This window comes from Acinonyx jubatus, chromosome B1 (assembly GCF_027475565.1).
Source record: "Acinonyx jubatus isolate Ajub_Pintada_27869175 chromosome B1, VMU_Ajub_asm_v1.0, whole genome shotgun sequence".
NCBI classification, from domain to species: Eukaryota; Metazoa; Chordata; class Mammalia; order Carnivora; family Felidae; genus Acinonyx; species Acinonyx jubatus.
This window is the reverse complement of record NC_069382.1, coordinates 37,369,722-37,383,438: the sequence shown is the minus strand read 5'-3', so window position 1 is coordinate 37,383,438 and position 13,717 is coordinate 37,369,722. Positions and strand designations below refer to the sequence as shown.

General features: G+C 38.3%; 1 protein-coding gene across 20 annotated transcripts in view; it reads left to right on the top strand.

The window, feature by feature from the left end:
• Positions 1-13,717, top strand: part of PSD3 (pleckstrin and Sec7 domain containing 3) — a 780,457-nt gene that overhangs the window by 722,708 nt on the left and 44,032 nt on the right. The window contains exon 20 of one of the 20 annotated variants that reach the window (XM_053216466.1): positions 4,435-4,499. The exons of the other annotated variants lie outside the window; for them this stretch is intronic. Coding sequence (XP_053072441.1) covers positions 4,435-4,455 — 21 coding nt within the window. The 3' untranslated portion in view covers positions 4,456-4,499. The remainder of the gene's footprint in view (positions 1-4,434; positions 4,500-13,717) is intronic. 20 annotated transcript variants of the gene reach the window in all.

Sequence of the window (13,717 nt, the reverse complement as noted above, 5' to 3'; positions counted from 1 at the left end):
AATCATATTCATATGCTAATATGTCAGGCATATTGGATTGTCTCTCAAGTTGCATTAACCTATGTCTATCAGGAAAGTAGAAGAGTAGATGCTATCCAAAAAGGTGTTTATAAAATTAATTCTTTTTAAAAAGTGAATTATTAGTTTTCACTAACTTGTGGTAATATATCTTGTGGGGCCCACTTTGCTATTGTTTCAGCCACCAGAATTTGTGTTGTGTGTGTGTTCGTGGAGATCTTTTGCATAGCATTGAGCATTCTGCTTCATAAGCAACATTTTCTTAGCAGACTGCTTCATTCCCTGAATGAATCTAATCTCATTCCCTGAATAGAGGGTATGAGAGTTTTTTATTGATCATTTTGTATATTTTGTTCACTTCTCTATCCTCAGGCTTCTGGAACATAGGTTCAATGTATATTTGTTGAATGAATGCATGGAATTTTATTATTATATATAAAAGATAACATCAAAGAAAGTAGTTCTCTGAGACAGCTTAGTAGCTGCCCTGCAAACAAATCTGATAGGCAGGTAAGAACAGTGTCTGCAATTCAGTGTGAATCTCAAGTGGGCAGTGACAGGAAGGGGAGCTTTAATCCCATCTGCATCCTGTCGCCAGTAAGAATAACAGGCAAAAATTAGCTCTTTCACCTACTCCTGTAATAGGGACCTCCCTGTGGTTTCAGACCATAGGAAATTCTTACAATTTTTACATTTGATAAGGAAAAATGCCTTTATTTTGTTAGAATGTTAAGCTTTTGGTGATTACACTGGGAGTTGTTCCTCCCTTTACGCATTTCAGTTGTTTATATCCCAAGTTGCTTTGAGTACCAACAGTCTTCATTGTAGGCCAAATTCATAGCTCTTTCTGTGCCTTCAAAGTCTGACTGACAGTAAGTTATTAGAAATTATAGTAAATAAGTAGGTTCAGAGTGTGAGTTTTTTGTTGTTGTTTTGTTTTAAAGTCTATAAAAAGTCTACAGAGAACAAAGAGACTTCCATTTATCTTACTAGCTTTAGCCTATAAGAAAAAGATTCTCTTTTACTTAAAGCAGCGAACTACACTCAGAATGGGCTATAATTGACTACATCTGTGCCTGTCTCTCTGTTGACAGGGGGAAGAGAGGTTGTTTGTATTTGATTGGATTTGTACCTCCAAGCCATGACTGTTAATTTTTCAGAAGAGTTCACTTGGAACCTAAACTTACTTTTGAAAGAGTGGTTAGACCTAACAAGTCTCTGTTAAGAAACTCATCATCATTTTCCAATTTCAAAAAATAAATATCAGAAATAGCCTCACTTCTTTATAAATTAACTTATTTCTACTTTATTCAGTTCCCATTTCACTTCAAAATGTCTAAATTGATCTCCATGCTGCTGGTGCATTTGGAAATTTTTCAAGATATGGGACAGATGGATGATTTGTATTAGATATAAAAACTTGATAGCTTGGTAGTTAGCCCCATACATTTGGCTTTGTTTCTTTAGCTTTAAAAACAATGGCAATTATAAAGTGTAGATACTGTTTACTCCCAGTATTTCATGTAACAAGATGTTTTCAACAGCTCAAATAATTCATCCTAAGCCTAAGTAGGGAAAGGGAGACTGTGTAGCAGCCCAAACTGTTTAAAAACATGACTGGGCTGTATGAGATTTACAGAAGAGGAATTATTTAGGGCCAGGTTAATAGAGGTTTCTGAGGTTCATTTTAGAGCCAGGTGGAAACTTGGTGGCCAATACAATGCCAATGAATTTAATGTAGCCAACAGACCTAATGTCAGCAGTTTTGTTTGACCAGCACAGTGCTATATTTGTTTTCGTTCTAATTTATATGCACTCAGAGAGGATCAGCAGTCTCTTCTCCACTACCCCCTATTATATCACATCCGGTAGGTTTCCACATTATGTGTTGGCCCAGCCCCTGAATGCATTTGAGTTTGCCATCCCTAGTATAATAGGTGCAGCCAGTTGTATATGCTTTGTGTCTTAGTTAAATCTTTGAACATGGGCGTTGGACTCAGCAATCCCTTCATGTTTAGAAAGTGGATACTTCCAGGTGTGTGTTTTCAGGTTCTAATCTAGCAAATAAAAAATTCCACTTCCCTGATGGCTCAAGCCAAATGCAAAATAATGTCCCCTTGGCTTAATGAGCTAGAATTCAGTAAGTTTTCTCTCCTCAATTGCAACCTAGAGTAGCATATACTTATGGCTTAAGACCACTAGGACCCACACCAGCCACATGGCTAGGAAATTCCATTTTAGAAACAACAAATGTCCATTATAACAAGACATATAAGAAGCTTGGAACAGAATATTTTAAATCTAGAAAATCTAGGACATTCTTGAGACATGCTGCATCTTTTTCTGACTTTGTGATTTTTCTTGGCATGTTAAAAAAAGGCATGATTCTTTCTAAAATTGACATATTTGAGAATATGAGCAGTGTCATTAAACTCAACTCATGTTTAGAAGTGCCCATAATATAAATATCTAGTTGTAAACCCTCAGTGTTACTGTTGAGTTGTTTGTTGCGTAGTGGCTGGGTGGTTTGAGATTTTTTTTAAAATAAATTCTCAGGTTGAAATTAGCTCTGTTTCCTCAGATTGCTCATTTTTAATTTGCCAACATTAGATAAGTAATTTTCACATTATGGACCACTTTTCTTCTCACAGGAGCAGTGCAAGGACATTTCTCAATACAATGCCAACTGCCACAAGTCAAATCCACCCCTGGAACAAAAGGTCCAGGTTATTAATTTATAAGTGGCCTTGATCATATGAGCACAATAACAGCAGTTGTTACCCTTTTTCTCCCTAGTGAAATCAAGGGAGAAATTCCATTAACTTACTTAAAGAATATTAGTTGCAAGTCTCAGTCTTAGTAACTGAGTCTAGCCCAGAATGTAATGATGTCTCCTATACAGAAAACATCACAGAAGTGATGATATGTCAGGGTCTGAAAAGCTATATCGCAGGTTAATAGAATTCTTGAGGGAATTTAAGAATTTTATTTTATTTTTTTAGTGGGATACTGTTATGAGTCAAAAACTAGAGACCTAAGATCAGCAGTTTTCTAGGCATTCAAATCTAGTTAACAATAGAGACATAATTCTTGGAATGCCATTTGGAATTGCATTTTTATGACATGATGTAAGAGGGCTAAGAAGCTCTGACTTTTAATCTGTAAATGATGATGTATGCTTTTGAAGGGAGAAGCTTAGCAACAGGATCCTTTGAATCACATTTTAAAAAGATGATGAAAACAACTAGGGTCATACCTGAGAATAAACAGCCAACCATCTGACTTGAAATGACTCTCTGTCCCTGTATTTATTCCTCCATGTGCCTGAAATATCTGCTCTGGTAAGGATCACTGCTTTGAGTTAATGTATTATCTGCAGGGTAAGGGCAAATGCAGTGATAAAATAGTAAAATTGGGAAAAGGACTGGATGGGAGTTAGGAGGCTGTGTTAATCTTATCCTTGATGTGTTTGTTATACATTTATCCTCTATAAGTATTACACATTTATAGCTCGGTTTCCTGGCTATAAAAATGAAATGAAATTAACCTAGAGTTCCCTTCCAACTCTGCTTGTTTGAGGAGAGTGACATATTAACACCAATTAGTTTGTTAGATTAACTCATTTTCTTGAAGACCCCCAAGAGTGTTAAATGTAGAACAAAAATATTTCAATTTGGGGATTTCAGGAGATCTAGACCAGTACTATGCAATAGAGATATAATGCAAATCACATATGTAATCTTAAATTCTATAATAGCTGCATTTAAAAATTAAGAGAAACACGTGGAATCAGTGTATCCAAAATAGTATCATTTTAACATGTAATCAATGTAAAATATTAAGATATTTTACATTCTTTTTTCTTACTAAGTCATCAGAATTTAGTGTATATTTTCTACTTATGACATACCTCAATGCAGATTGACCACATTTCACATGTTCTGTAGCTACCTGAGGCTAGTGGCTACTGTACTGGTTAGCATATATATTGACCATGCAAACTGCTTAAAAGTCAGTTAGGAATTAGGAGGTCTGATAACAGGCCCAGGTAGAATTTATGCTTAATTTAAGAAGTGGAAAATGAGCTGATAGGCAGCTATTGTGCACCTATAAAGCTTTACAATGGTTTGCACATGGTGTCCATTTGGATTTAGCACTTGCCTATTGCTGTACCAGTAGTTTAATATTTTGATTATTACTGCTGGTTGGGGATACAATAAAGAGGAGGCCCACCTGGTATGAATGATGTTGCCTATAGCCTTGTAGTGTCCTTTTTCATATCAGTAACTTTTGAGATAGGAGAAAACCAAATACATTTCCCTCATAAAGAAAGTTTTCATGAAAACAATGTAAATTGCCTCCTTTCTGGTTCCTGTAGACTTTTTGGTAAATGACCCTCCCCATTGCTTCTGTTAGTTTGCTGACTGCTGGTGCTGAATCCTTTCCTGGGCTAACCTCTGGAATCGGAACAATGAAATGGGGTGTGTATTTTGTTTTCCCTTTTTATTTTTACCCAGAGTACTTTATCTCTGTCTAACTACATTAGATTTTTTTCCTAATATATTCTTTTTTTAATCCCCCCCAATTTACACCAAGTTAGCCAGCATACAGTGCAACAATGATTTCAGGAGTAGGCCCCCAACACCCCCAACTCTTTCAGCCTGTCCCCCCTCCCACAACCCCTGCAGTAACCTTCTGTTTGTTCTCCATATTTAAGAGTCTTTTTTTAACATTTATTTATTATTGAGAGACAGAGAGAGACAGCATGAGCAGGAGAGGGGCAGAGAGAGGAGGAGACACAGAATCCGAAACAGGCTCCAGGCTCTGAACTGTTAGCACAGAGCCTGACGCAGGGCTCGAACCCACAAACTGCAAGATCATGACCTGAGCTGAAGTCAGATGCTTAACCGACTGAGCCACCCAAGTGCCCCTAAGAGTCTCATGTTTTTGTCTCCCTCCCTGTTTTTATATTATTTTTGTTTCCCTTCCCTTATGTTCATCTGTTTTTGTCTCTTAAATTCCTCATATGAGTGAAGCCATATGATATTTGTCTTTCTCTGACTAATTTCACTTAGCTTAATACCCTCCAGTTCCATCCATGTAGTTGCAAATGGCAAGATTTCATTCTTTTTGATTGCCGAGTAATACTCCATTGCGTGTGTGTGTGTGTGTGTGTGTGTGTGTGTGTGTGTGTAACACATCTTCTTTATCCATTCATCCATTGATGGACATTTGGGCTCTTTCCATACTTTGGCTATTGTTGATAGTGTTGCTATAAACATTGGAGTGCATGTGTCCCTTCAAAACAGCACACTGGGATCCCTTAGATAAATACCTAGTAGTGCAATTGCTGGGTTGTAGGGTAGTTCTGTTTTTTTTAGTTTTTTGAGGAACCTCCATACTGTTTTCCAGAGTGGCTGCACCAGATTGCATTCCCACCAACAGTGGAAAAGAGATCCTGTTTTTCTGCATCTTCATCAGTATCTGTTGTTGACTGAGTTGTTCATTTTAGCCATTCTGACTGGTGTGAGGTGGTATCTCATTGTGGTTTTAATTTGTACTTCCCTTATGATGAATGATGTTGGGTGGTTTTTCATGTGCCAGTTGGCCATCTGGGTGTCTTCTTTAGAGAAGTGTCCATTCATGCTTTTTGCCCATTTCTTCACTGGATTCTTTGTTTTTTGGGTGTTGAGTTTGATAAGTTCTTTGTAGATTTTGGATACTAACCCTTTATCTGATATGTCATTTGTAAATATCTTCTCCCATTCTGTCGGTTGCCTTTTAGTTTTGCTGATTGTTTCCTTCGCTGTGCAGAAGCTTTTTATTTTGATGAGGTCCCAATAGTTCAATTTTGCTTTTGTTTCCCTTGCCTCCGGAGACGTTTGAGTAAGAAGTTGCTGCAGCCAAGATCAAAGAGGTTTTTGCCTGCTTTCTCTTCGAGGATTTTGATGGCTTCTTGTCTTACATTTAGGTCTTTCATCCATTTTGAGTTTGTTTTTGTGTATGGTGTAAGAAAGTGGTCCAGGTTCATTCTTCTGCATGTCGCTGTCGAGTTTTCCCAGTACCACTTGCTGAAGAGACTGTCTTTATTCCATTGGATATTCTTTCCTGCTTTGTCAAAGATTAGTTGGCCATACATTTGTGGGTCCATTTCTGGGTTCTCTATTCTGTTCCATTGATCTGAGTGTCTTTGTGCCAGTATGTACTGTCTTGGTGATTACAGCTTTGTAACCCAGTTTGAAGTCCAGGATTGTGATGCCTCCTGCTTTGGTTTTCTTTTTCAAGATTGCTTTGACGATTCAGGGTCTTTTCTGGTTCCATACACATTTTAGGGTTGTTTGTTCTAGCTCTGTGAAGAATGCTGGTATTATTTTGATAGGGATTACATTCAATATGTAGATTGCTTTGGGTAGTATCGACAGTTTAACAATATTTGTTCTTCCTCTCTAGGAGCATGGGATCTTTTTCCATTTTTTTGTGTCTTCAATTTCTTTCATAAGCTTTCTATAGTTTTCAGTGTATAGATTTTTCACTTCTTTGGTTAGATTTATTCCTAGGTATTTTATGGGTTTTGGTGCAGTTGTAAGTGCGACCGATTCCTTGATTTCTCTTTCTGTTGCTTTATTATTGGTGTATACGAATGCAACCTGTGCATTGATTTTATATCCTGCAACTTTGCTGCTTTCACCGATCAGTTCTAGCAGTTTTTAGGTGGAATCTTTTGGGTTTTCCATATAGAGTATCATGTCATCTGCGAAGAGTGAAAGTTTGACCTCCCCCTGCTGACTTGGATGCCTTTTATTTCTTTGTATTGTCTGATTGCTGAGGCTAAGACTTCCAATACTATGTTGAACAACAGTGGCGAGAGTGGACACCCCTGTTTTGTTCCTGACCTTAGGGGGAAAGCTCTCAGTTTTTCCCCATTGAGGATGATATTCACGTTGAGTCTATCATATGTGGTCTTTATGATCTCGAGGTATGATCCTTTTATCCCTACTTTCTTGAGGTTTTTTATCAAGGAAGGATGCTGTATTTTGTCAAATGCTGTCTCTGCACCTATTGAGAGGATCATATGGTTCTTGTCCTCTCTTATACTGATGTGATCAATTATATTGATTGTTTTGCAGATATTGAACTAGCCCTGCATCCCAGGTATAAATACCCCTTGGTCGTGGTGAATAATTTTTTTAATGTGTTGTTGGATCCAGTTGGCTAATATCTTGTTCAGGATTTTTGCATCCATGTTCATCAGGGAAATTGGTCTATTGTTCTGCTTTTTAGTGGGGTCTCTGTCTGGTTTTGGAATCAAAGTAATGCTGGCTTCATAGAAAGAGTTTGGAGGTTTTCCTTCCATTTCTATTTTTTGGAACAGCTCTTTCAAGAGAATAGGTGTTAACTCTTCCTTAATGTTTGGTAGAATTCTCCTGGAAAACCATCTGACCCTGGAGTCTTGTTTTTTGGGGAGCTTTTTGATTACTAATTCTGTTCCTTTACTGGTATGGTCTGTTCAAATTTTCCATTTCTTCCTGTTTCCGTTTTGGTAGTGTCTATGTTTCTAGGAATTTGTCCATTTCTTCCAAATTGCCCATTTTATTTGCGTATAATTGCTGGTAATATTTTCTTATTATTGTTTGTATTTCTGCTGTGTTAGTTGTGATCTCTTCTGTTTCATTCTTGATTTTATTTGGGTCCTTCCTTTTTCTTATCACTTCTGTTAATTCTTTCAAAGAACCAGCTTCTGGTTTAATCTGTTCTGTGTTTGTTTTTTTTATTTTGATAGCTTTGATTTCTACTCTAATCTTTATTATTTCCTGTCTTGTGCTGTGTTTTGGGTTTTATTTGCTGTTCTTTTTCCAGCTCTTCAAGGTGTAAGGTTACGTTGTGTATCTGAGACCATTCTTCCTTACTTAGGAAGGCCTGAATGGTTGTACACTTCCCTCTTATGACATGTTGGCTGTGTCCCGGAGGTTTGGGGCTGTGGTGTTATCATTTTCCTTGGCTTCCATGCACTTTTTAATTTCCTCTTTAATTCTTGGTTAGCCTATTCATTCTTTACTAGGATGTGCTTTAGTTTCCAAGTATTTTTTGTCTTTCCAAATTTTTTCTTGTGGTTAATTTCCAGTTTCATAGCATTGTGGTCTGAAAATATGCATGGTATGATCTCGATCTTTTTGTCCTTGTTGAGGGCTGTTGTTGTTGTCCAGTATGTGGTCTATTCTGGAGAACATGCCATGTGCACTGGAAAAGAAGTATATTCTGCTACTTTAGGATGAAGTGTTCTGAATATATCTGTTAAGTCCATCTGGTCCCATGTGTCACTCAAAGCCATTGTTTCCTTGTTGATTTTCTGATTAGATGATCTGTCCATTGCTGTGAGTGGGGTGTTGAAGTCTCCCACTATTATGGTTATTATCAATGAGTTTCTTTATGTTTGTGATTAATTGATTTATATATTTGGGTGCTTCACATTTGGAGCGTAAATGTTTACAATTGTTAGGTCTTCTTGGTGGATAGACCCCATAATTATTATATAATGCCCTTCTTTATCTCTTGTTACAGTCTTTATTTTAAATTCTAGATTGTCTGATATAAGTATGGCTATTCCGGCTTTCTTTTGTCGACAATTAGCATGATAGATGGTTCTCCATCTCCTTACTTTCAATCTGAAGGTGTCTTTAGGTCCAAAGTGGGTATCTTGTAAACAGCATATAGGTGGATCTTTTCTCCTTACCCATTCTGTTACTCCATGTCTTTTGATTGTATTATTTAGTCCATCGACCTTTAGAGTGAGTACTGAAAGATATGAATTTATTGCCATTATGTTGCTTGTAGAGTTGGAGTTTCTGGTGGTGTTCTCTGGTCCTTTCTAGTCTTTGTTGCTTTTGTATGTATGTATGTATGTATGTCTTTTCTCCCCTCAGAGAGTCCCCCTTATATATTCTTGCAGGGCTGGTTTAGTGGTCACAAACTCCTTTAATTTTTGTCTGGGAAACTTTTAATCCCTCCTCTTATTTTGAATGACAGTCTTGCTGGATAAAGAATTCTTGCTGCATTTTTTTCCAATTTAGTACATTAAATATAATCTGCCACTCCTTTCTGGCCTGCCAAGTTTCTGTGGATAGGTCTGCTGCAAACCTGATTTGTCTTCCCTTGTAGGTTAAGGACTTTTTTCCCCTTGCTGCTTTCATGAGTCTCTCCTTGACTGAGTATTTTGTGAATTTGACTATGATATGCCTTGTTGATGGTCAGTTTTTGGTGAATCTAATAGGAGTCCTCTGTGCTTCCTGGATTTTTATATCTGTGTCTTTCCCCAAGTTAGGAAAGTTTTCTGCTATGATTTGCTCACATAACCCTTCTACTCCTTTTTCTGTGTCTTCATCTTCTGGGACCCCTATGATTCTAACGTTGTTCTTTTTTAAGGAGTCACTGATTTCTCTAATTCTTAAATTGTGCTCTTTTGCATTAGTCTCCCTCTTTTTTTCAGTTTCATTATTCTCTGTGAGGTTGTCCTCTTTATCGCTTATTTGCTGCTCTGCCGCATCCATCCTTGCTGCTGTGGCAACCATTTGAGATTGCAGCTCAGTTATAACATTTTTTATTTCATCCTGACTAGCTTTTACTTCTTTTATCTCCACAGAAAGTGTCTAATCTATTTTAGACTCCATCTAGTATTCTTATTATTATGATTCTAAATTCTGGTTCAGACATCTTCTTGTGTCTGTGTTGGTTAAGTCCCTGGCTATCATTTCCTTCCTGCTTTTTCTTTTGGGGTGAATTCATGAATTTCATCATTTTGAAGGAAGAAAAGGAATTAATGAGGTAGAAAAATTAAAATAAAAATATTAAAATTAAAAAATTAAAAACACACACAAAAATCAAATAAATGATGCTAGATCATAGGTGTGTTTTTGTCTGGGTGTTGACAGGGGCTTGATTAGAGAGAAATGTGGGGAGGGGAAGGAAATCATTTGAAAATTTGAAAAAATGAATACAATGAAATAGAATAAAATGAAATGATGGAAGTAAAATAGAATTTGAAAAATTTACAAAAAAGTAAAAAATATATAGCATAAAAAAATTAAAAGTATTTTTAATAAAAATTGAAAATAAAAATATTTTTTTTCTTTCTGTGTTCAAGAAGAAGAAAAGAAATGAAAAAGAGAAAATAAAATTGAATAGATGGACCAGTGAGCAGACTGAAATAAGATTGAAATTACTTCATTTTCCCCTAGAAGTCAAACTATGAAGCGCTTTATAATCCATTAACTAAGCAGGCAGAGAGACTTTTGGTGTTCCTGAAGAGCGAGGTTGGCCCAGTTGGGTGGGACTTAGTGTAATGGCTCTGTTCCCCACTAGATGGCGCTGCTTAGCTTACTGGGGTGGATTGTTGTGGCGCTTGTAGGTGTGTATGTGGATGCGCAGGAAGGGTGAAAATGGCATCACCCAGGTACCCAGTCTCTGCTATCAGAACTCTGTTTTCCCCAATCAGCAATCGTGCACCTGTCCTTTGTCTCCAGCTTCTGTCCACTCCCTGCTTTTACACTGTCCCTGAGCAAGCCCCAGGCAACACCTCCCTCCTGAGTTTTATCTCAGATGTGGCTGTTTTCCCAACCCCTTACTTCTGAGGGACTGCAGCTTTGACCTATTCTGCCCCTCTGTGGGAGGGTCTCACTGAGTAATGGATGGGTGCCAGCCATACCCAGGAGCATTTGCGGGACCATGCTGCTGCCGATGCCCAGAGACTGTGGCTGGGTGCCAGCCCACCCCAGAAAAAGTTCACGTGATCGTGTGGCAGCAGCACTTCAGGGATTATGGAAAATCACAACACACATCTGGCACCAGGCTTCACCTTTAACGACCTTGTTCCAGTACCAGTGAATGTGGTTGTTTTCCCAGGTCCACTGGTGCCTTTACCTGGTCGGGGAGGGTGGGGGCACACAGCCTCTACCAGATGTCTTCCCAGCAGGGGAACTGACTCTCCCCATGTGTCCTGAAGACCCCCAGACTTTACCCTGCTCCTGAGGATTTGTCCTTCTCACCAGAGCACCACCAGGTATCGAACTGCAGAGTTTCAGTCTTTGCACCCCCCCATTCATAGAGTCTTAATGAAATTTAAACCCTCTCCTTTCTCCTTTCTCCCTTTTTAGTTCAGTCCTTGCAGCTGTTTCCACTTTTCCACTTTCTCTCCAGCTGCTTTTTGTGGGGGGGATTTCCCATATTCTCCCCCCAACTCCGTCCTCTCTTCACATGCAAAAACAACTCCCTGCCCTCTGCAGCTTCACTCTACCCCCAGTTCACCTCTCCCCACCACATACCTGCTGAGTTCTGTGGTTCAGATTGTGCAGATTGTTGGCTTAATCCTCAAATCAGTTTTCTAGGTGTGCAGGATGGTTTAGTGTTGATCTGGCTGTATTTCATGAACGCAAGATGCAAGAAAAACTTCCATGCTGTTCTGCCAACTTGGCCTCTCCTTCCTAACATATTCTAGAAGAATATGTATGGTTTTGATGTAAGAGTTTTAAATTTTAAGTTGTTGATCTGAGATGAAGAGTCTTTTGAGTTGGGGTGCTGGACAGGCTATTGAGATTGTGTAGGTGTTTCTAGTTAAAAATTACTCAATAGACATAATGAAAATATAAACTGTTCTTTAATTTTTTTCTGGAAATATTAGGAAAAAAACCATATGCAAGCCAAGAGATGTTTGCTATAGGAATTTTCAGCACAGCATTCTTTGGAAGACTAGAAATTGGCTCTACTTGTGTCATAGACATTTTTCAGGAACACTCAATAATTTGTCTACTTATGTTCCTCCTTGAGGTTCTGCTCACACACAGAGCAAGGAATGTGCAAGGTGCTTTCACAGCAGGTTTCTTCCCTGACCAGGTCTGGCCTTTGGCAAAATTGTGAAATAAGTAAACCATGGCTGGTTTTCCCATTTGCCTTTAGTGTCCTATTCCCCGTTTTCTGGTTCACCTTTTCCTCCCAAGAATCAGTATTGTGCCTTCTTTCATATATGTTGTTTCTAAGTAGCTGTCACCTATTTAGAGAATCCCAGAAGGTTTACAGCTGGAAAGTGGCCCCACCCCCTCATTCTGCCTATGTGAAACCTGAGACCTAGAGGGAGCAAGGGACTTAGACAAGGTATGGTTGCTTGGTGTTCTGACTCCACTGGTTGGAAGATGCTTTATCAAGACAAGCTCAAAATTGGACACAGAACCAGTAAGATGGTAGCTTATGGTACTTCCCATTTAAAGGGACATTTGAACTGAGAATACAGAATGTGTAAAACCACTTTAAGCTCAAAAGGCAATTAATAGGTCTCAGGGATGAAATGTCATGGAAGATTAGTGGGGAAGGTATTTTAAAGCCAAAGTCTTTCAAAGCCTCCTCAAACCTACTTTAAATGTTTCCTGGAAAGACTGACCCTGTTTCCCTATGAGCCTTTTTGGAGCTGTGAGTCTGGCAAACAAGTTGTAGTGAAGACTCTGGGAATGTGCTGCTGAGGGTTACCTTGTATGACTTTAGGGAATTCCAATATAAGCAGAAGTATAAACAAAATATAAACCAAAAGATTAACAGCATGACTTATAAAAATGTCACCATAACAGACTAAACTTTTGTTTTAGATGTGAGCTCCTTATGGAAAAGTTTGGTGAGGGACAAGAGGGACAAACTTTTCTTTTAATGTTTTTATTTATTTTAGAGACAATGAGAAAGCACAAGTTACAGAGGGGCAGAGGGAGAGCGAGACAGGATCCAAAGTGGGCTCGGAGCTGACAGCACAGAGCCGATGTGGAGCTCAAACTTACAAACTCTAAGATCATGACCTGAGCTGAAGTCAGATGCTGAGCCAACTAAGCCACCCAGGCATCCCAAGAGACAAACTTTTATTCCACAAGAGTTAAATTTAATTATTTGTCCAGATAAGTAAGCTCAAATTACTTACCTTGAGTTTGTAGAAATTTGACATCATATCCCTGTGTTTCAAAAGAAAATATCTTTTCCATTTTTTAAAGCAAACATTTTGATATTTTTTAACTTTTTAATTTCATTTTTGAGAGACAGAGCATGAATGGGGGAAAAGCAGAGAAAGAGGGAAAGACAGAATCTGAAGCAGGCTCCAGGCTCTGAGCTGTCAGCACAGAGCCTGATGCAGGGCTCAAACCCATGTGCTGTGAGATCATGACCTGAGCCCAAGTCAGGCACTTAACCGACTGAGCGACCCAGGCACCCCTAAAGCAAACATTTTAATCCCATTAACCCGGAGTGAATTTTCTTTTACAGTTAACTTTATACTTGTCTGCTGTTAAATCCCTCACACTAGGCCAAGTTGTGTAGAGCCATTGGGAATAGGCATAACTGGAGCCCCCAGAGCCAGAAGGCTTGTGGATGACAGTTCTCTGTGTGATTGCCCCATTGGTGGATTGGAACTAAACAATTGGAACTAAACACTTCTTAAACATTCCACAGAGAAAATAAAATGTGTACTATTTTCTAAGTAAGTTTTTGGGCTTTTAAATTAAGAATTTTGAGTTAAATTTTTTAAAAAGAGAAATCTGTGTACTAATACAGACTGAACTTATAGAAAGGGTTTGAGAGCTAGATAAACAAAGAAAGAGAGAGGTAGCAGTGTTTTAAAAATTATTTCTCAGCAGAAATCAAGGAATTAAGGTATATTCTCCTTAACAACCCAAGTGTT